The 24,080-nt window shown below is 43.9% G+C and overlaps 1 protein-coding gene across 6 annotated transcripts in view; it reads left to right on the top strand.

Annotated features, from left to right (window-relative positions):
- hdac8 (histone deacetylase 8) overlaps positions 1 to 24,080 on the top strand; it is a 105,171-nt gene that overhangs the window by 28,225 nt on the left and 52,866 nt on the right. For 4 of the 6 annotated variants that reach the window (XR_015079423.1, XR_015079424.1, XM_085996192.1 and 1 more), the window contains exons 4-6: positions 9,772 to 9,913; positions 19,209 to 19,244; positions 23,312 to 23,424. Coding sequence is in view for 4 of the 6 variants with exons in the window: in XM_085996192.1 (XP_085852318.1) it covers positions 9,772 to 9,913; positions 19,209 to 19,244; positions 23,312 to 23,424 (291 nt within the window). In the remaining 2 variants the exon portion in view is untranslated. The remainder of the gene's footprint in view (positions 1 to 9,771; positions 9,914 to 19,208; positions 19,245 to 23,311; positions 23,425 to 24,080) is intronic. The other 2 variants (XM_085996196.1, XM_085996199.1) reach the window with 2 other exon arrangements.

Below are 24,080 nucleotides of genomic sequence, written 5' to 3'. Positions count from 1 at the left end.
GTCGCCTGCCTCATTTTTGCTATATATATTTATTAAAGGATAATATTGAAGGAGACTGTAGCTTCTAAGGTTACCTCTTTTCATGTTAATTTCAGAGCATAGAATTTTTTTAAGTTACCAGTATAGAGAAATTAATATATTTGAGCTTTGTGCCACACCTGTTGAGATTCAAAGTTTGCATTGGGTGGAAGCACAAACTTGTGACTAAGCTAATGCTCGTGATTCCAAGGCCGGTTTTATGACTGATCCAGAGTAGCACAGATTCCTTAGCTCAGCGCTGGCTGATGTCTCTATAGAAGTGGTGTGAGAGTAGTTAAAGGGAGGTTACTTGCATCACCCAATAGTCTTAATATTTTATGTGTTTCTCTCCTTTCCTGTGGAGTGGCACCCGACCTTGCCTTGATGTCTCTGCGAAGTTCTAGGATCAAGATGCTGCTGGGCATGAAGTCATGATGTTGTATTGTGTAGTGCACTGTTGTGTCAAGACATTTTACTCCTGGTTCACCACCATGACTTTTTTTTGAATAAACTGTAGCAAAATTTACACACCGACTTTTGTGTGTCATCAAGGTTCGCAAACCAGCTGCATCACCAGATACAAAAGCAGAATCAGAATACCTTATTCCACAACCAAACGCAAAACTATACACTATTATGGTGTTAGGAGAAGCACTCTGTTTTAACCTTGGTTAGCACTATCTATTGTCCTGTGCCATGGAGAGGTTGGATGAGGCATTTGAGAAACTAGAGAAAGATGCGTGTTCAGGGCTAGGGCTGGGGGGAACCTTGGAGGAAGTTTGGTCCAGTGGGCATGTGGGGGAAGCGGCAGAGGCAGTTGAACGGGTGGTCTCAATCTTAGTGACAAAGAAGTCCATGAGCTTGTCGCACTTGTTGGAGGTGAGGGGGAGGAGGCAGGGGAGAGGGGTTTAAGAAGATGGTTTGCAGTAGAGAAAAGAAGCCGGGAGTTATCTTTGCATTCCAGGATGATCCTGGAATAGTGAGCAGTTTTGGCAGATGAGAGCAGGAGACCCGATAGTGCTTTATGTGGAATAGCCAGATCTGGCGATGAATGGCTAAACCAGTTGTCCGCCATATATGTTCAAGTCTGCGTCCCTTGGACTTAAGGGAGAGGAGATGAGGGCCATACTGGGGGAACAGCCAGGGTGAGAGAAAGTAATGGTTTTAATGGGGACTAGGGCATTAAAGGTGGAGGTGAGATGTGGTTGAGCAGATCGTTAGCTGCAGAAATGTCGTGGTGAATGGAGGGCCAAAGGTTGGACAGCTTGGATTTTGAAAATGCAGTGGTAAGTGAATAATTGGTAGAGGGTTTTATCCAGGGGCGGACACAGAAGGAAGTAGGGTTGGGAGGGAAATGTGGGTGATCAGAGGAAGTGATCAGAGATGGCCTTATCTGTGATTGACACAATGGGAGTAGCAAAGCCACACGATAATGACAACGTCAAGGGGGTGGCCGTGAATATGGGTTTGGGGCGTTTATAAGGAGGGAGAGATTAAGGGAGGATAGGAGAGCAGTGAACTCAGAGGAGAGAGAGCATGGTGAGTAGAGATGGAGGTCAAAATCACCGAGGATGTGAAGTCACTTGGTGCAGAGGCTGAGGGAGGAAAGCGGTGAAGATATCTCGGTGAGAAAATTGTCATGGTACTTAGGTGGGTGGTAAGATTGAGGCTTTTAAATGAGAGGCGAGAGGGGTGGAACAAGGTGAGATGCTCAAAGGAGGAGAAGCTGCCAGAGGAGTAGGGAGACAGACCAAGGTTTAATTTGGTGATAAGAGCCACACCACCACCACCACAGTCTGGACGGCACAAGTGGTGGAAGGTATAGCCAGGCAGGGAGACTTCATTTAGGGGGAAGGTGTCATCACCTCTCAGCCAGGTTTCTGTCAAGGCCATGATGTTGATACAATCATCCACAATAAGCTCATGGCTGGCAAGGACCTTGTTCACAAGTGAACGGACGTTCTGGCCGGAGGTGCGGAGAGGAGCAGTGATAGCTGATCCAGTGGCGGAGTTCACAGGGTCAGCATTGGGAGGGGTAAGTGGGACGGGAAGGAGGTAGGAAAGATTTTCCCTAACGGGCACGCTGGACAGGAAAGTCAGTGAGCAAGTAGGATGGGGCAGTTGGGATTGCTGCTCATAAGGAGGCAGCAATGAGTGCCTCGATGGGCCCTTCGGAGGATGCCAAGAGAGATACAGAATTACCTAAGAGGGAGTCAAGCCTGGGAGGGCAGCAGGCGAGTAGGAAGGTCAAGGAGTGCAGAGTATCCGATGGGGGGATAAATGAAAGGAAGCATGACAACAGGAGAGAGGGGTCTTGGAGGGGTAAAGAGAAAAGAAAAAAAAGGGAGTAAAAAGTGGAAATAGTGCTGGGCTCGGGTCCTGAGTGGCAGCCAAAACGCGCACGCAAATAGATACAGGGAAACTCAAGTTACGTAGACCTGGTTACAGAGTAAGATTGGGATACATATATCCTGGTAGTAAACAAGGAATAGAGAGGAGACAATGGCCCAGAAATTCGGGTCGGGGGCTTCCCGCGGGTGCAAGCCTCCGACCTGCACTTACCTTGCACGCCGGCCGTTGAGCTGTGAGCCCCCGTGGAATTGCGATCCTGGGCCTCCTCCAACTGCCGGCGCGCAGTGCTTGCGTATCCCAGGGGCGCAGTTAGTTCGATGTGGGCCATGGAGAGCCAATGGTAGCAGGGAATGCTTCATTCATAAGTTTGACAGGAAGGGCTGTCAAACCTATAAATACTATAAGCCCCAAAACATCACTAAAACCTCAAATAATTTTTTTTAAAACATCACATTTTTAAAATAAACTATAAATTACATGAAATAACTCTTTTAAACAATAATTTAAATTTTTGAAAAATTAATTACATTTTCTAACGGGGCTAAAAATAAACTTACCTTTCTTTAAAGTATTTAAAAATAATAAACCTGTGGAAAAAATGTTTTAATTTTAATTAATTCACCACTTACCTTGTTAAAAGCAGGCCTTGCGACTGCTTTTTACATGTCTAACTTCTGGAGACTTACCTTCCCGGAGAAACCTGGGAAAAAAACGTAAGTTCAATGTGCACGCGCTGCCTCTCCCGCGCACACGTTCCACCTTTTTACCCCTTCTTTCAGGGGAACGAAAGTGCTGGTTTCCCGCACATGCGCAGTGCATGCACGAAACCGGCACTTCCATTGGGCTTACGGGTGAGTACCCCATGTGTACTCACCCGTGGAGACCCGAATTTCTGGGCAAATAGGCGGGAGCCCAGAGTTAAAGTCAGAGGTCCCATAGTGGGATAAAGTTGACATAGGTAGGGTGGAGTCAGCATGGAGCATCGACGAACTTGTGTCCAGGTTCAGAGACAGGTGTGGCGAGCCAGTGAGTCCAGAAGCTATTTGAAGTATTTCCATGGGAATGAAGATCTAGGAGGTGTGCAGAATCAGTTGCAGGGTAGAAAAACGGTGGGGCAGTTGGAGGTTGCCATAAGATCCTGAAGCAGCGGAGAAATGTACTTCAGCCCAGGTGAGCGAATCTCTGGCCAGGAACCAGACTAGGTGAAGCTGAAAAACCAGTAGGACCAATGGAACAGTCACAGGCTCAGCAGGTAACAACAGTGGTGGGGGATAGGCTGTAAACTAGACAAAGTTACTTTAAAATTTAAGCAACTGAGCAGCAGATCAGAGACACAGCAGCTGGGTCTTACAGTGTAGTCCAGTGTAAAAGTGTAGCCTTGATGTCCAGAGAAGGCCAGGAATTTGAGAAAAGATCCAGTGCTCACTGAGAAAAACAGAGCAGATGTGGCTGGAGGATGGGCAGTGGGCACTTTAAACTCGCCATTAACTTGTAGTTAGGGTTAAATTGCAACCATTATTAGAGCCAGGGGAACTTAAACAGTGGAAGAGAGGAGACTGGGGAGAAAGGGCAAAGGCGGTGGGTGGCCAAGGATAGAGGTGCACAGTAAGGAGCTCCCTAGGGAGCTGACTGGCCAGGAGCCATCTTGAGGGACCCCGGACAAGTTGAATACTATCATATAGTGCAACATTATGTCACTGAGGGTTTTCAATTTCAACTATTCTGTTGTGGAATGACACTGAGAAGAGGCAAGGGATCGCCCCATAATTTGTGGGAGGAAGAGAGAACTGGAAACGGTTGTCCGTGAGCAGTTTTTGTGCCATCTAGTAGCTAGGACAGTGAAATGTTGACAGAGGCCTGTGAGCAGCTTTTTAAAAAATTCATTCATGGGATGTGGGCATCGCTGGCAAGGCCAGCATTTATTGCCCATCCCTAATTGCCCTTGAGAAGGCGGTGGTGAGCCGCCGCCTTGAACCGCTGCAGTCCATGTGATGAAGGTACTCCCACAGTGCTGTTAGGGACGGAGTTCCAGGATTTTGACCCAGTGACGATGAAGGAACGGCGATATACTTCCAAGTCAGGATGGTGTGTGACTTGGAGGGGAATTTGGAGGTGGTGGTGTTCCCATGCGCCTGCTGCCCTTGTCCTTCTAGGTGGAAGAGGTTACGGGTTTGGGAGATGCTGCCGAAGAAGCCTTGGTGAGTTGCTGCAGTGCATCTTGTAGATGGTACACACTGCAGCCACGGTACGCTGGTGCTGGAGGGAGTGAATGTTTAAGCTGGTGGCTGGGGTGCCAATCAAGTGGGCTGCTTTGTCCTGGATGGTGTCGAGCTTCTTGAGTGTTGTTGGAGCTGCACTCATACAGGCAAGTGGTGAGTATTCCATCACACTCCTTACTTGTGCCTTGTAGATGGTGGAAAGGCTTTGGGGAGTCAGGAGGTGAGACACTCGCCACAGAATACCTAGCCTCTGACCTGCTCTTGTTGCCACAGTATTTATGTGGCTGGTCCAGTTAAGTTTCTGGTCAATGGTGACCCCCCAGGATGTTGATGGTGAGGGATTCGGCGATGGTAATGCCGTGTTGGAGGTGGTTTGGAGAAACTAAGCTTCTTTCAATTGAACAGAAAAGGTTAAGAGGCAATCTGCTAGAAGTGTTCAGAATTCCTAAGGCTATTTCCACTGGTCAGTAAGTTGGTAACTGGAGGGTATAAATTTAAGATCGTCGCCAAAAGAACGCAGGGAATGATTAGGGCAAGTATTTTTATGCGGACAGTTAGTATATAGTATACCCTAGCAGAAACAGTAGTGGAAACTGAATATATAATGTCGCTTTTAAAAAGGCAATGGATAAATATTTGAAAAAAAAATTAAAAGGTGTGGGGATGGGTTAAGTGCATAGCTGTTTCAGAGTCACCACAAGTCCAATGGGCTAAATGGCTTTCTTCTATGCTGTAAAACTGATGATTCTATGATGGGAATATCAGTAAATAGTTCTCATGGCAGAATGTAGGTTGATTTCCTACTTGATTGGCAACAACCTCAAAATCAAAAATGACCCTTACTACGCGAGAGCGAGAACTTTACCTTGAAAGTAATGTTTATCTTGATAAAAAGGGAGAAAATAGAATGAGAGTAAACTAGCAAGAAATATAAAAACAGATTGTAAGAGCTTCTACAAGTATATAAAAAGGAAGAGAGTAGCAAAAGTAAGTGTTAGTCCCTTAGAGGCTGAGACAGGTGAAATTATAATGGGCAATAAGGAAATGGCAGAGATTTAAAACAAATATTTTGTATCTGTCTTCACAGTAGAAGACACAAAAAGCATACCAAAAATAGTGGGGAACCAAGGGGCTAATAAGACTGAGGAACTTAAAGTAATTAATATCAGTAGAGAAAAGGTACTTGAGAAGCTAATGGGACTAAAAGCCGACAAATCCCCTGGACCTGATGGCCTACATCCTAGGGTTCTAAAAGAGGTGGCTGCAGAGATAATGGATGCATTGGTTTTGATCTTCCAAAATTCCCGAGATTCTAGAACGGTCTCAGCGGCTTGGTAGGTAGCAAATGTAACCCCGCTATTCAAGAAAGGAAGGAGAGAGAAAACAGGGTACATACAGGCCAGTTAGCCTGACATCAGTCATCAGGAAAATGCTGGAATCCATTATTAAGGAAATGGTAACAGGACACTTAGAAAATCATATGATTTGGCAGAGTCATCATGGTTTTATGAAAGGGAAATCGTGTTTAACAAATTTATTAGAGTTTTTTGAGGATGTAACTAGCAGGGTAAATAAAGGGGAACCAGTGGATGTAGTATATTTGGATTTCCAAAAGACATTCGATGAGGTGCCACATAAAAGGTTGCTACGCAAGATAAGGGCTCATGGGGTTGGGTAATATATTAGCATGGATCGAGGATTGGTTAACGGACAGAAAACAGAGAGTAGGGACAAACGGGTCATTTTCCAGTTGGCAGACTGTAACTAGGGTGCTGCAAGGATCAGAGCTTGGGCCTCTGCTATTTACAATCTATATTAATGACTTAGATGAAGGGACTGAGTGCATGTATCCAAGTTTGCTGGCGATACAAAGCTAGGTGGGAAAGTAAGCTGTGAGGAGGACACAAAGAGCCTGCAAAGGGATATAGACAGGTTAAGTGAGTGGGCAATAAAGTGGCAGATGGAGTATAATGTGGGGAAATGTGAGGTTATTCACTTTGGTAGGAAGAACAGAAAAACAATATTTTTTAAATGGTGAGAAACTATAAAATGTTGGTGTTCATAGAGTTTTAGGCGTTCTCATACAGGAAACACAAAGTTAGCATGCTTACCTGCAAGCAATTAGGAAGGCAAATGGCATGTTGGCCTTTATTGCAAGGGGGTTGGAGTACAAGAGTAAGGAAGTCTTACGACAATTGTACAGGGCTTTGGTGAGACCACACCTGGAGTACTGTGCACAGTTTTGGTCTCCTTATCTGAGAAAGGACATGCATGCCTTGGAGGCGGTGCAACTAAGGTTCACTAGATTGATTCCTGGGATGAAAGGGCTGTCCTATGATGAGAGATTGTGTAGATTGGGCCTATACTCTCTGGAGTTTAGAAGAATGAGAGGTGATCTCATTGAAACATATAAGATTCTGAGGAGAATTAACAGGGTAGATGTTGAGAGATTGTTTCCCCTGGCTGGAGAGTATAGAACCAGGGGGCATAGTCTCAGGATAAGGGGTCGGCCATTTAAGACTGAGATGAGGAGGAATTTCCTCACTCAGAGGGTTGTGAATCTTTGGAATTCTCTGCCCCAAAGGGCTGTGGATGCTGAGTCTTTGAGTAGATTCAAGGCTGAGATAGATAGATGTTTGGACTCTAGGGAAATCAAGGGATATTGTGGGAAAGTGGAGTTGAAGTCGAAGATCATCCATGATCTTATTGAATGGCAGAGCAGGCTCAAAGGACCATATGGCCTACTCCTGCTCCTATTTCTTATGTTCTTATATCATAATGAGGCTGGAAGCCTCAGATTAACTGTGGCCAGCCAAGGATCCCGGGACTTGGGATTCCCGGCAGCTGCAGCAAGGCGGGGACAGTCTCTGGGAGCAATCATTGTGGGCCGAGAGCAGCAGGAGTGCTCTTCTCGGCCCCACCAGCAGCCCCCGCCCCTACCTGGTCCTGCGGCCTCCTGTCCAGCCTGTCAACCAGGCTAACTTCTCGGCGGGGAACCTGCAGATGACGTCACACTTCGGGTTTCCCACGTTCTACTAACTCCCCCGCTCCCGGCGGGCCTAAACTTCAAAATTCTGACCATAGTATTTTTTTTAATGATCATGATCAACAAGTGAGCAGACAACAGAAGAAAATAACTTGTTTATCTCTGCCATTGCATTGGTAATCAATGATACAAATCAACCTCTTCCACACTACCCAATATTTCCAGCTCCTATGGAATTTTGGTACTCAAGAAGTTAACCTCGTCTTACTGCACTACCTAGAAAAAGGCTGACTGTCACAAACACAGCCTCTCATGGTTTCCAAAAAGTAATGAGTTTGTGAAAAGCACTGTCTCCTGTCTGTCTGTGTCAGAAGAGGATCCTCAGCTTTGCTCGGGCTGCCAAGCCTTTCTCCTGTTGCTAGGTGTTACGCAGCCTTAGACTGTGCCTCGCAATAACTCTATAGATAAGGATTAGTGTCAGTCAGGTTGTCTGAAAGCTGGGACCATTCCAGCATAGAGGAATTTGAGCTCACAGAACTCTCATTATCTTTCACGTAAACCTGATCTAACAAAGGACCTTCTGTGGAACTGTTAGCAGCCAATATTAGGAAAGGACAAAGGCAACCAGACTGGTGTTTCCTACCCTGAAATCCCTACTCTCTGGCTCCCAATTGGCTTTGGAAGGGGGGAAAAAAGCATTTCTGTTGCTTTCTGTGGTAGAAACAAAGGCCTCGTGCTCTGGTGTTCAATGAACTAGAATGAAGTATGCAGGGGGTGATGCAGGGTATGCTGTCTGGATGTAAATCTGCAGTATTGTTCACATCCTTCCTATTTTAGGTTAAGCTGACATGCTGAAGTATAATACGCTCTTTATTTAAATTATAATTTTCCTCTGTTTTTCCATGTTTTTGTGAATCATTCTGTGCTGAAGTACGGCCAAGTGACCTGTTTCTAATCCTGTACTATTGTGCACCTGGTAATGAGGAGATACCCACACAACCTCGGGTAACTTGATCTTCCCCTCACTCACTCTCTCTTTCCTATGGACTGCCAAAGACCCATAAGGGATTTTAGAATAGTAAAGGACAACATTCAAATCCTTTTTAAACCTTTTTTAAAAATAATAACCTGTAAATGATTTTGGCCCACTGACAGTGTGTGGTGTGGGCTGACCCAAGAAAGGTCTTTAAAAAGAGGGAGACTCAGCCTTTGGCAAAAAAATTACAGTACATTGAAATTCAGGCTGATGTGAGGCATTAGCTGATGTTTTGAATCTGAAGAAAGACAATTATCTCAAGATGAGTTGCATTTGGAGCTCTTTAAAGCAGAGCAACTTCATGCACTCTGCATGATAATATAGTTACTGGGAGTTGTGCAAAAGTGATGTAGGTTTGACTTGCACTCTGATTTTTTTATTTCTTTCCCACGAACTTCCTCTCTGGAGGAGGGAATTGGAAGGATTAGTTGCTCTGGGGAAAATCAGTTACTCCAGGAGGCTTAAGTGTTCTAGTCTGATACAATGTATCTCCCAATGGTTAGTTGATGAGCAGCAGAGACCCAGGAGCAGATTGTATGAGGGTTTCTTTCAGCTCAGGAAATGGCATGTGGCATTGGAGAGGCTGAAAAAGGAAGAGGAAATGGCTTTCTTGACAGCTCGGTGAGTTTATACAGTGAATAGCAATATACAGAGTGTGATTCAATTATCCGTCTGTGCTGAATTAACTAATCTCTGCTCAAGCAATGGTAGAGGTGCTACAATTCGCTTCAACGCCTTTGGGTTATGAAAGGAAAAGTCTGTCAGGGTTCCTGCACCTGGTTGTTATCCAGATCTGAAACTGCGTGTGTCTGGATGTTGTTTGCGGACAGAATTGGACTCAGTTGTGATTTGTCCTGCAGTTGAATAGCTGGATGCCATGCATTTTCAAAGCTTGCATCTGAGTAATAGCCACTTGAGTGAGTGGCCATGGAATCATACCTAAGCAAGGACAACACACTCAGGAAAGCAGAGAAATGGTGGCTGAAGGTGAGAAAAAAAAATAAGAGAGAGAGGATAAACTGATGTTAGAAAAAACTGTCTATTCTGTGGCTAGGTCCTGTATGTCTGGGTTGCCCATAGTTCAGGTTTCCTGTCAGCCATTGACTTGGTTTAACTATTCTTTCTGTTTGATCACCTTTCCCCATTTCTATATTTTTCAGGTTATGATTGCCCTGCAACAGAAGGAGTGTTTGATTATGCTGCAGCGGTAGCTGGGGCCACTCTTACAGCAGCACAGTGCCTGATGGACAAAAAATATCAGGTGGCAATAAACTGGCCTGGGGGATGGCATCATGCAAAGAAGTAAGTGCCTGGAAAATAATTTCTTCACCCAGTAAAATAAGGGTTTAAACAAAAAATTTAAAAATTACATATTTCAAAATAACATGATTAAATTTGTTCATTGAATTGTCTTTTGTGTCTTTTAATGCCTTCACTGAAGTTTTTACTTGAAGGCCTTGACCTTTTCCAAAAGCCTGGGCATATACTTGATATTTTCTTCAGAGTTGTGATGCTATGTGCTGAATTTGGATTGTTCAGCCTGAACTCTGAACATGTTCAGTGTACCTCATTTCTCAGGATTCATCAGTACAGTTCAGTCAGCTGTATTGCTGAAATAATTTTTGTTACAGCCTAGCATTTTCTGCCCAATAGCTGTTCTTGAAAAAATTTTGAAATACACGAGGATGAATTTCAAAAGCTGTACTAAAATAAAATTTATAAGCTTTTAAAAAGATACTTTAAAAAATGTATTTAATTAAGGGTGGTGTAGCCCTTATATCTTTATCACACCTTGGTGTGTCTCCCTACTTCTCTGGCAACCTCTCCTTTGAGCATTTTACTTTGTTCCACCCCTCACATCTCTCTTTTAAAACCCTTATTCTGTACCACCCACCCATATGGCAATCTCTGACCACTTCCTTACATCGCTCTCTACCCATATTCCCCTTCCCCCTCCTTAACCCACTTTTCAGATCCGACCCTGGAAAAAACTTTTCCTCAAGTCCCTTACCACTGCACTTTATAATTTCCAACTACCTAGCCTTTGGCCTACAATTCTACATGACATCTCTGCAGCTACTGACTTACTAAATCACACCCTCTTCACCACCATTGATGCCCTTGTCCACACTAAAATCATTAGACTCTCTCACCATAGTCGTTCCCCCTGGCCTCATCCTTGAACATCTTTGGCAGATATTTGGTCTCGTCATCCATCACCCGATTTGGCTAGATCATATAAAGCACTACCAGGTCCTGCTTTCCATCATTAAAACCGCCCATTATTCTAAGTTCATCCAGGATGGCAAAAATAACACCAGGCTTCTCTTCACCACCACTAACAATCTTCTCAAACCACCCTCTCCTGTCTCCTCTTCCCTCACCTCCAAAGATAAATATGAGGAGCTCATGGACTTCTTTGTTAAAAAGATTGACAACATCTGTTCAACTGCTTCTGCTTTCAATTCCCCCTCTCCCCCAAGCCCACCGGACCTTACTTCTCTGTTTTCCCTCTGCCCTAACCCTAAATTTGCATATTTCTCTAATGTCTCCCCCTTGCCCTTTCAAAGCTCATCTTGTCAATGAGACCAATCTTCTGCTTTCTCGACCCTATTCCTACTAAATTGCTGCTAACCCAACTTTCCTTCTTGGCTCCCACGCTAGCGGATTAAGTTACCGGTTCTCTCTCCTCCGGTATTGTCCTCCTTTCCTTCAAATCTACCATCATCACCCCTCCCCACAAAAAAACCCTTGACCCCTCCGCCCTTGCAAACTATCACCCCATCTCCAAACTCCCTTTCCTCTCCAAAGTTCTTGAACGTGTGTTGTCGTCTCCCAAGTACGTGCCCATCTTTCCCAGAACTCCCTTGTTTGAATCCCTCCAATTGGGCTTCCGCCCCTGCCACGCTATTGAAACTGCCCTCGCCAAGGTCACAAATGACATCCTAATTGACTGCGACAAAGGTAATCTATCCCTTCTCATCCTTCTGGACCTGTCTGCAGCCTTTGACATGGTTGACCACAAAATTCTGCTCCAATGCCTCTCCACCGTCATCCCAGCTGGATGGGACTGCACTCTCCTGGTTTCATTCCTATCTTTCCAGCCATAACCATAGAATCACCTACAATGGCTTCTCTTCCTGATACCGCACTGTCGCCTCTGGTATCCCCCAAGGATCTATCCTTGGCCTCCTCCTATTTCTCATCTACATGCTGCCCCTTGGTGACATCATCCAGCAACACAACATGAGTTTTCACATGTACGCTGATGATACCCAGCTCTACCTCTTCCGAACCCTCCACTGTCTCTATACTATCAGACTGCTTGTCAGACATCCAGCACTGGATAAGTAGAAATTTTCACCAATTAAATATCAAGAAGACCGAAGCCATTGTCTTCAGTTCACACCACAAACTCCATTCCCTTTCCACTGATTCGATCTCTCTCCCCAGCAACTGCCTAAGGCTGACCATGTCTGTTCGCAACCTTGGTGTCATATTTGATCACATATTGAGCTTCCTACCTCCTATCCATTCTATCACTAAGACTGCCCATTTTCACCTTCGTAATATCGCCTGTCTCCGCCTTTGCCTTTACCTCAACTTATCTGCTGTTGAAACCCTCATCCATGCCTTTATCACCTCTAGACTTGACTATTCCAATACACTCCTGGCCGACTTCCCTAATTCTACCCTCCATAAACTCGAGGTCATCCAAAACTCTGCTGCCTGTGTGCTAACTCGCACCAAATCCCGCTCACCCATCTCCCCTGCGCTTGTTGACCTACATTGGCTCCCAGTTAAGCAACGCCTCGATTTTAAAATTCTCATCCTTGTTTTCAAATCCCTCTATGGCCTCACCCCTCATAATCTCTGTAATCTCCCTAGACCTCTGCACTCCTCCTATTCTGGCCTTTTGAACATCATCAATTTTAAATGCTCCACTATTGGTGGTCGTGCCTTCAGTTGCCTAGGTCCTAAGCTCTGGAATTCCCTCCCTAAATCTCTCCGCCTCTCCACTTCTCTTTCCTCCTTTAAGACGCTCCTTAAAACCTACCGCTTTGACCAAGCTTTTGGTCATCTGTCCTAACATCTCCTTATATGGCTCGGTGTAATTTTTTTTTTTTTGTTAACACTCCTGTGAAGCGCCATGGGACAAATTTGTTACGTTAAAGGCGCTATATAAATATATAAGTTGTTGATTCTTAATTGCCCTCTGAAGTGACCTAGCAAGCCACTCAGTTTCCGGGCAACTAGGGAAGGGCAACAAATGCTGGACTTGCCAGCAATGCCCACATACCAAGAATGAATTTTTAAAAAAGACACTGTTTGTTTGATTCTCCTATACACTGATATATACCATGTGTGTGACTCTCCTGTATACTCCATGTAATTCCCTCGTACACTGTTGTATACTGTGTGATTTCCCTGTACAGTAATGTATACTATGTGTGTGATTCCCTTGTACACAGATATGCACTGCATGCAATTTCCTGGTACGTTGATATACACTCCCATGTGTATGATTTGCCTATAAACTGATGTATGCTGTGTGTTTAATTCCCCTATATACTGTATGTCATTCCCAGTACACCGATGTCTGATTCCTATGTATGCTGAAATGCACTGTATATGTGATTTCCCCTTCGTCAGTACAATATCAATACTTAGTGTCTAAGATTTTTTTCAAGTCAGCCATTAACGGCTCATACCCACATCAGTTTCTTCCTGCATGAGACATCCAGATGGAAATACTAAGATTTACATATCAAAGAAAACAATCAACAGCAAAACACTAAAATATAATTGTAAGTCTCTGATGACACTAAATTCCTTCAAGCCATTCATTCCGATAGATACTTTTCTCATAAATCTTATCTCCAATTTATTTTGCAACGTTCCCCTGCTGAAAGGTGGACAAGCAAACTCCTTTTTGGACTCTGCCATTTCCAATCACTGGTGGGAAACAAAATTCAAAAGAATTACTGAACGATACATGCGTGCAAATATGGAGCAATGAAGTAAAAGGAACAAGAAACCTTTCCTTAGTTACAAGGATATTCACAAATTAGTTGAGTTTCACTGTTGTGATGTGAGACATTATTCTGCCTCGTTGACCTTGTTTGTAGATACAAATGAAGAGCTGCATTGTTACTGTTGAGCATCATGCAGTATTACTGCTTTTCACATGTTAGGAGAGCTTGGATATAGTTTGATAGTCTCCTATGGAAAATATACAGCATTCTGTTTTTTTTTGTTAAGGCTTGACTTAGTGTCCATTGTGCAGAGTGTGGGATAGACTCCTTTTCAAGCTCACCTGACTCCCAAACCCTTTCCACCATCTACAAGGCACAAGTAAGGAGTGTGGTGGAATACTCTTCACTTGCCTGGATGAGTGCAGCTCCAACAACACTCAAGAAGCTCGACACCATCCAAGACAAAGCAGCCCGCTTGATTGGCACCCCATCCACCACCTTAAACATTCAGTCCCTCCACCACTGGCGTACCATGGCTGCAGTGTGTACCATCTACAAGATGCACTGCAGCAACTCGCCAAGACTTCTTCGACAGCATCTCCCAAACCCACGACCTCTACAACCTAGAAGGACAAGGGCAGCAGGCGCATGGGTACACCACCACCTCCAGGTTCCCCTCCAAGTCTCACACCATCTTGACTTGGAAGTATATCGCCGATCCTTCATTGTCGCTGGGTCAAAATCCTGGAACTCCCTCCCTAACAGCAGTGTGGGAGTACCTTCACCACATGGACTGCAGCGGTTCAAGAAGGCGGCTCACCACCACCTGCTCAAGGGCATCTAGGGATGGGCAATAAATGCTGGCCTTGCCAGTGACGCCCACATCCCATGAACGAATTTTAAAAAATGCTGGTCAGTGCTCCATTGATTAGTTGCTTGGCAAATCAGCTGGACAAACTATAGTCAAGGTAAAATCTATTAAAAAAAATAAATAAATACAGACATAGCTGAGTGGGTAGTCTAAAGCAGTGGTTTGCAAACTTCTTTTGAGCCAGTTCCCAACTTTTTCAGCCCCACCAAACAATTTGTAACCTTTCATGCCATTCTAGCTAACAATACTAGTACCAGAAAGTATCCAAAAAGTTTCCTTTTTCCAACACCTTCACAAATTTATTTCTCGCTCCTAATTCTCTTCTGTTTTTCTCCTTCCTCCTTTGCTTCTCTTCTTCTGCCCCTCTTATTCAGTCCTCTTTTCCTCTCTCACCTTCACTTCTCTTGCCTTCTCTCTGCTTCTTTACTTTTACAACATTACACCATTTCCTTGTTCTTTTACTTTTCTTCTTTTCCTTCCTCTCTAGCTTGTCTTTGGAACATTTCATTCCCAGTTCCCGGCTGTGTTCACATTTCTGCATGGCAAAACTGGGAGGGGGGGGGGTGGCACAAAGATAAAGTACAAAAGCAGAGGATTGGGTAACTGAAAAAACAGAGTGGTCGGAAGGGAGTGCAGCACAGAAAATACAGAGAACAAGAGGCAGAATGTCATTGAAGAAGCATACAAGTTGGAGGATAACAGGCCTCTGAAGAACAGAGATTGGGGGTGAGTAGATTATTGAAAAAACTGAGGGAAGAGGTAGGAGTCAGCATTGATGAAGGAAGCAAAAAGAACAAACATCTACGTGGCTTTGCTGATGGCAGGAGCTTGAAAAGAACCAATTTAACACTATCACAGTACCAGACCATCTATCTTACTAACCTTATCTTACTACACACTTACTGTTTGTTATGCTTATTTCTTCTGTGACAATTTGGCCATACCTGGCATGATAATTTTCTCATGCTCTGGGTACCCTTCCAACAGTAGGTGGTGGTGGTGTGCCTCTTTCCATCTCTCAGCTGACCCAGTCCTCAATGCTGGCCCGCTTCTCCCTTGTCCCAGGCCACCTCCTTCCTGCTTCCTAATCCAAGACTCGTTTAACTCCGGCTTCCTTCCTCAGGCACTCCTGGACTTCCTGCTGTTGTTTATTTGGCCATGCTGGCCATTCACGCTCCCTGACCCAAAACCTCTCTCTTAATGTTACCTGGATCCTACTGCTAGCCCCAACCCTAACCTTGCCACTCTGTCTCGATACCAGGACCCACCTGCTTATTCATGGTCTTTTCACTCTGACTCCACCTCCACTCTGCTTTTCTTTGTTCACAGCTCTAAAGGACAAAGACACAGCAGGTGAGAGAGACATCATGGCAGGCAGACAGCTTGGCATATGGAAAGATATAGTTTGGGTAATAGAGGGCGATTGGAATAGATAGAGAGATCAGTAAAGAAACTGAGAGCAAGAAATCAGATGGGCAGAGATCATGGAGGACCAAAATCAGGGGTTGATGGAGAAAGATCTTGCAACAAAAAGCCAAGCATGGAGAAAGAGATTTGGGGGTGGGGTTGGAGGTTGAAGTGGATAGACAAAAATACAGCAGGAGTAAGACAGTGGATATAGAGAGTGCTGTCAGACAGAGGGAGAGAGAAAGATCTGGAAGATGAGACAGATCCAAGGGGCATAGATTACATTGAGGACGAGAGACAGATCGCATAAAGAATAAAGGGAGCTATCTGGAAAGGAGAGAAAAAGATAGACAGACCAGGGTGACGGAATGAGCCAGAAACAAAGATCAGAGATTAAGAGGACTTGCTACGAGCAATACCATGAGAGACCTATTAGTTCAATTTAAAAATATTGGGATAATTTCTGCATAACTCACCTGCCATAACTTTGGTGGAAGACCGAGCGGGATAGCGTAAATTGCTGTTTTTAGCTATTTATGCATTTTCTCTGGGGGTTCTACTGATGATCTGCTGGAGAAGTCCAGTGGTAATTCGAGGTGAGTGTTCATTCTGCCTTCACCAAGTGCCATTTGAACAGTAGATGTTTACAGCACAGAAAGAGGCTAATTGGCCCATCATGTCTGTGCCAGCTCTTTGCTAGAGCAATCTAAAACCATTCCCACTGCTCCACACACTCCCACAGCCCTGTATCTTCCTCGGTTTCAAATATTTACCCAATTTTCTTTTAAAAGATGTAATGGTCTCTGCCTCAGCCACTCCAGTGGCAAAGCATCGCATGCTCTAACAACCTGCTGGACAATCTGAGCAACATCCAAATTCAGACACATTTAGACCAGCATTTTGCAAACTACATTGCTTACCTGTGGAAGGGGCTCATCAGTGGGCTTCTCCTGGTGAGAAAAAAATTGTGATTGATGCAGGTAGATGTAATGTTCACATTGCTACTGTGCTGTTATATAGAGTCTACAGCACAGAAACAGGCCATTTGGTCCAACTGCTCTATGCTGGCATTTATGCTCCACATTAGCCTCCTCCCACCCCTCTTCATTTAACCCTATCAGCATATCCTTCTGTTCCTTTCTTCCTCGTGCTTATCTAGCTTGCTCTTAAATGTATCTGTGCTATTCGCCTCAACTTACTCCTTGTGGTAGTTCATTCCACATTCTTACCACTCTGGGTAAAGAAGTTTCTACTGAATTCACTTTTGGATTTATTAGTGACTATCTTACATTTAAAACCTCTAGTTCTGGTCTCCCCCATAAGTGGAAACATTTTCTCTGCATCTGTCCTAGTAAACCCTTTCATTATCCTATAGACCTCTATCAGGTCACCCCTCAGCCTTCTCTTTTCTAGAGAAAAGAGCCCCAGGCTGTTCAGCCTTTCCTGATAAGTATATCCTCTCAGTTCTGGTACCATCCTTGTGAATCTTTTTTGCAGTGTCGCAATACCCTTTTTGTAACATGGAGAACAGATGCTATTGCTCCCAGTGGCATCAAAAAAAACCAGCTCCTTTGTTGGGTCTTGGCAACTCCAAAGGCAGCACCTATCTTACAGTGTTCCTGCCGAGATCAGGGTTGCCATCTACAAGAGTATTATATGGTACATGTGCTATTGACTGTTGTCCTAGAGTTTTTCACTCCATTGCCTTTGGAGTTTAGGAGGCATTTGAGTTTTCTCTTGGAAGCTTTACTTGTAATAAGTTGGGTAGAATCCATAACGGTAACAGTTGTACGTGTTCTGGTGGAAGGAAATGGTTTAATTGGCTGAATGTGGTTGTAACATGAGTGATGCTAAGTTATGCACTAGAAAGGAAAGCTGTTGGAAAAGATAGAAAAACATTTGTGGGAAGAGAGTAAAGCACTAGCACGGGTTAGACAGAAAGGGTAGAGTGAGTGAAATGACATGCAGATTTTAAAAAGTGATAATTATATCGCACCTTATTATGTCTCGCAAACGTCCTAAAGTACTTCCCATAATTTAAACTACTTTGAAATTGTGTTTACTTGAAAATATAGTGACTGTTGTAACGTAAGCGAGTGAGGCAGGATTTTTACCAGTGTTTTGGGATCACGTTCTGTGATTCTGTCTCTTTCCGTGAAACCCATAAATCAGTAGTCTTAATGATTTGACTACAAAAGAGCAAAAGCTACTGACAGCACTAGTAATAGGAAGTGTCTCCAGCTGTCCAGGAGATTGGCTTGTTTAATGTCAACAAGTGCACCTTTTCCACTGCTTTACAAATAAAATGGAGGATTACAGAAATCTGCAGAGGAGCCCTGTACTTGTGATTATTCAAAGTAATTGTTTTTTTTTTTAAAGTTAGGTCACATCTAAAGACTCTATTACATTAGCAGAACATAACTGCGCAGATCTCGTTGACTGTATTTGTAAATGACATTGCCTTCATTCTAGGAGCAGTTTTCTGGTCAATAGCATCAAAAACTGATCAAGTAAAATGTCTTGATTGAAATGAAGACATGCAATATGATCATTACACTACATATACACATAAATGGATCTTTGTACTCCAATTACTGTTCTGTGTGCTTACAAAGGGTGGTGTGGAAGTTAAAATAGACAGGAGAGTGATGCACTCTCCCAAACCAGGTTTTTAATAGTACTTGGGTAAAAGCATCTTCAGAGTGAGTATTTACAATTTACGCAGCATTACTCCAAGTGACCTTCCCCTTTGACAGTAGAAGTTGTAGTTTTGAAAGTTTAATTTTGTCTGAGATGTTTATTGTCACTACTGCAAGGGTTGGAACCAGAATTGGCCTGCTGAGAGGAAGTGTCTCTGATGGCAATAATTCAGTCATCCAATCCTGCCTCATCGAGGGTAGTCACCAATGACAACATGTTCTTTATCAACACATCATAACTACTGGTTTAATCTTCAGGAAGGGTAAAAAAAAATCTTGCCCCTGCGTAATCAAGCAGTTACTGAAGTGACTTCCTATGATCTTCAGTAGAAATTCCTTAGTAGGAATAGTTCCTCGGGCTGTGTACTCCATATGGCTCCTTTTTTTCTTTAATGGGGGTAGGGTGCATAGCAATTAGCTTTTATTATACCCTGACATGGTCTGTTTCTCAGGCACGCTTTAACTATTTCAAGAAGATCCCACTTGTGTGTCAAAGCTATGTTTATTAAATTTTCAAGTGTAGCAGAGTAAGATACTAGACACACAGTTGGGGGTGGTTGTCAGAGGCAAAATCTATACCTTTTGCCGAAAATTTAAAAAAGGGTTTCACTTCAGTGGATAAAGTGTTTTTACATCTTTTTTAGGTTCGGAGGTGAATTTATGTGCTCGTCAAAGAGAGGGTTAGTCCTGGAAAACGCAACACTCTTCCTACCAACAGCAGTTTGCATTTTTTAAGCATTCCTCACACAAGGAAAATTATCTCTGAGCACCTGACAGGGCATGAGGAAGAGAGGGAGGGAAACAAACGTCTTTGAGGAGGGCAAAGCACAGTGGAAGAGGAGGCTTTTTTTAGGAAGTTTTTGAAAGCAGGAAGGAAGCTGGTAAGATGTAGAGATGTAGGTAAAACAATATAGCGGGCATGGGCATAGAAAGAACAGCCACCAATAGCGGAGCAGAGAAAGGTATGAGGAGTAAGATGGGGTCAACAACAACAACTTGTATTTATATAGCACCTTTAACATAGTCAAACGTCCTAAGGCGCTTTACAGGAGTGTTTTAAGACAAAAAATTTGGCAATGAGCCACAAAGAGAAATTAGGGCAGATGAGGTAGGTTTTAAGGAGTGTCTTAAAGGAGGAAAGAGAGGCAGAGAGGTTTAGGCAGGGAATTCCAGAACTTTGGGCCTAGGCAGCTGAAGGCACGGCCACCAATGGTTGAGTGATTATAATCAGGGATACTCAAGAGGGCAGAATTAGAGGAGCGCAGATATCTCAAGGGGGGTGGGGGGTGTTGTGGGGCTGGAGGAGATTACAGGGGCGAAGCCATGGAGGGACTTGAAAATAAGGAAGAGAATTTTAAAATCAAGACATTACTTAACCGGGAACCAATGTAGGTCAGCGAGCACAGGGGTGATGGGTGAATGGGACTTGGTGCGAGTTTTGGACGACCTCAAGTTTACGTAGGGTAGAACGTGGGAGGCCAGCCAGCATTGGAATAGTCAAGTCTAGAGGTAACAAAGGCATGGATGAGGGTTTCAGTAGCAGAAGAGTTTATCAAAATATTGGATTTTCACCCAGATTCTGACAGTGCAGCGCTCCTTCAGTCCTGCACTGAAGTGTTATCCTGGATTATGTGCTCAGGTCTTTGAAGTTGTGCTTGAGCCCACAATCTTCTAACTTGGGTGATGTAACCGTACTCCATCAAGGTGTCAATTCCTTTGAGAAGAGGGAAAGGGGTAAAAGCAGTAGGAAAAGAGGGGGAAATAAATTCACAGGACCCTGTGTTGTGTCAGCAGTGTTTCCAAGTTTGAAATCATTCATCATGGTGGGCCACACAGACATATGTTAGAAATAGAATTAGCAGCTTGAGAAACAGAAATACAGAAAATAATTTAACTTGTGACAAGAGGAAATCTTTTTGTGGATTATTTTTCATGTCCCATCACTTAGTAATTCTATTCAGATTGATTGTGGTTGTGAACTTAACATTCTGTAGACTTCAGTTGGTGTACTGTCAGCAAGATGGCAGAAACAGATCTGACCTTTTAGTTTGGACACTCACAGACCATCTTCTCATTTGAAGCAGTGGAAGGCGAGTGCTTCTTTCGTGATAACAATTGTGGCTTCTTAATATTCTTGAACTGCAGAAGTGTTTTAAACTGCTTTTTATGTTCTTTACATTGTTGAATTCTACTTTATAATAACAGTATTAATATACAATATGGGTATCCTGGCATAGTCATTTTCTCATTTACGAGAGGGAAAGTAGAGTAATTCATTTTGGGAGTTCCTTATCAACCTCCCAGCAGATGGCTAAAGAGTCACATTGGCAGGAACATGTGAACAGGTTGTTTCCCACTCTCATTGGGGGTTAGTGCGTGACACGGGGGGGGCTAAAGAGGGTGAGAAAATAAGAACTGGGATATGGGAAGAGAAGAAAATTAGATAAATACCACAGAACTATTTTCTGGGATTGAGGTTGGTAAGGTTTCCAGGAATCGTGCTGTGGTAACTCTTCAAGAGCATTGCGATTATTGATCCTTGGGATAACGAGTTTTTCAAATGTTAATCTTATCGTCAAGAATTACTATCCTTCACTAGGGCTAGACTATATAATGTAGAGTGGCAGTTAATTTGGGTTGTATCCAAAATCAGTCACATCAGAGGAGCATAAAATCAATAGAATTATGTGCCTAAGTTAGGCAGCTATAGGTGGTCATTTCAAGTCACATTTTTTTTCTTAAATTAAACTTCTGTAAAAGACACTAAGAGGTGTATGCACCAATGATTCTGAACATGCCACCAATGATTTATATATTTATTCCCACCCCTCTCCTGTGGGAGGATGTACTGTGACGAGGTCCATAGGCTGTATGAGGTTTGGTGTTAAGAACAAGGCATATTAAACATGACCACTAAAGTGAAGGAAACCATAAGTACGGGACTTCTAAACTTCAGTAAGCTAATTAGGCTTTTGGAGCCTGAGATAAACTGACTGGGGTGGACTTCCATATTTATTTGCCCCCAGAGACATGTGTAACGGGGTGTAAAGCAAATACTCGGTGTAAAAGATGGAGGAAACTCGGGCGTAAGTCTGTTACGCGTGTAATTGTGCTACGTCCGATTTCCTCTATCTGTTATGCCTCCAAAGGTAATGTCTCCGCTAAAGAGCTGTAAATGCAGATTAAATTTTATTGCTATTTTTTGAGAATTAAATTTTTTTTATCCTCACTGAGACCTGTAGAGTATTTTAGGTTTCTTAGAATGCATTTTTATGGCATCAGTATAAGTCACATTAAAAATTGAAAAGCTTCCACGATTGCATGTTCTTAAAGATGCACTGTGCCTAATATGCATGAATGATAGTTAGATAGCAAGAAGGAGGAATACATGGGCCTGAATTTTAATAGTTTGGCAGGTTGGGAGCGGCTGGTCGGGAAACCCGGGAAAACGGGTTTCCCACAGGCCCTGCTGAATTTAACGGCAGGGCCTGATTTGCATTGGAAACCTCTCTTTTCCACCCGCAGCCGGCCAGATTGAGAGGCTGGCTGGCTGCGGGCGGGTAGGCCTGTAGAACCAGGCTGCAGAGAGGAGGGAGGGAGGGATCGGGTGGGGGTCGGGGGGAGCACAGGGAAGGCCGTAGGAGTTGGGTGGGGTTGTGGGGGGGCCAATCAGGGGCCGGAGCAGCAGATCGGGGCAAGGGGTGGTGTTGGGACCGATCGGAGGAGCGGGATGGGGGTCGGGACCGATTGGAAGTTGGGGCGGGGGGGTGTGTCCGGAGCAGATCGGGTGCCGGATCGGGGGTGGGGTGGGGGATTGGGACCGATCGGATGACCGGGGTAAGGAGGGCCAGAGCAGATCAGAGGCCGGAGTGGCAGATCTGGGAGAGTGTTGGAACCGGTCAGAGAAGCGGGGAGGTGGGGCTCCGGAGTGTCGGCGGGGGGGGTGGGAGACAGACGACATCGGTGGGCTGGGGGGTGGAGGCTCGTGGGGGTAGGGTTAGGCAAGGACGCTGCATCCAGGAGCAGTCCTCACCTTCCATCAGCTAGTGGGTTTCACAAGGCTTGCAAAACCCAACCAGCTGCAGTTAAATTTAAAATGGAGGTTAAATCCGAGGCACGCAGCCTCATTATAATATTTAAATGGACGATCCGGCTCCTGGGAGCAGAGTGGCTGCCTACCTCCGTTAAAATTGGAAATGGGCGGGTTCTGGTCGGGATTTAGATTTTTAACACTTTAACTTCCCACACGACCCCAACCCACCCGTTTTTTGGCCTAAAATTTCCCCCATGGTGTGAGTTTAACGCTTTCCGCAGCTCCGATTGTTTCCACTGATTTCCGCTTGTTTACGTTCCGGCATATGTTAATGCGATTGGCAGGAAATTGGGATATAAATAGACACTGGAAAATTGGGTGCACGAATGGGTGTAGTTTCGGATGCAACTTCCCGATTATACCCCCACAGGAAATTCCAGCCCATTGTGTCAGTTCATGGGATGGTTCAGGATGCCAGTGCAGCCTCCTCTGGAAAAGTGATGAAACTTATCACTTTTGTCCTTGTTCCAGAAAACATTTGGAAGTCCAAAGTTGTTATCTAGGATTTACTCACTGTGGTTTACCAAGATTTTTTATTTTTTAAGACCACAAAAAATAGGCATATTCCATTCTGTAGATGCATAATCTGTTAATATCATTGTGAGAAAAGCCACCATGTTCTCATATCTACCTGTTTCTGTTTTTTTCCTGAAGAGATGAAGCATCTGGGTTTTGTTACTTGAATGATGCTGTGCTTGGCATTTTAAAACTGCGAAAGAAGTTTGATCGAGTTTTATACGTAGATCTGGATCTACATCACGGCGATGGTAAGATTGAATTTTCCAATTCATCTTAATTGCAACAGGGACGAGCGGATCTCCTGTGACATTGCTGATGGTAAATTGAAGGATATTCTGTTTTATAAGGACAGGAGCATTAATACACACGAATTGTACTTGTCTGCTGCCAAACTGAAGCTGTGTGTAATCCAGTGTGTTCTCTAGGACCACAAAGTTTTAATTGCTGTGCCTTCCTGGGGTCAGTTAGAGGTTAATTGCTTTTAGGAAGATATTGAGAATTAAAAGTCAGAAATGACTGACTTGCAAGGGTGACAAAGTGTGATACCTGACGCAAGACAGATACATCTCAAAACTTTTATCTATATCTGTAACAGTTTAAAGATCTTGCATGTGCACAAACTTCCTGCCTGCAAAGATTGACTTCCTCTTGTCACATTTTTATCACACATTCTGAATCAACTTTTTCCCACTATAAATTTCTATGTTAACATTTAGAATGGATTTTTGTATATGTAAACTTGTCACTCTGATTGCATCATCTGGTCACCGGGTTACCATAAAACACACAAACTGTTTTCAGAGCATTTTTTCATCTTCAAATTTTTTCCTCAGTAACTGAAATTTCTAATATCCAAAATAAAGGTTTAAACAAAATACATTTAAGGAATTGTATATTTCATAAT

The sequence above is a fragment of the Somniosus microcephalus genome, chromosome 1 (assembly GCF_052327205.1).
Source record: "Somniosus microcephalus isolate GS21.2 chromosome 1, FLI_Smic_1.0, whole genome shotgun sequence".
Lineage (NCBI taxonomy): Eukaryota > Metazoa > Chordata > Chondrichthyes > Squaliformes > Somniosidae > Somniosus > Somniosus microcephalus.
This window is presented reverse-complemented; position numbering and strand designations above follow the sequence as displayed.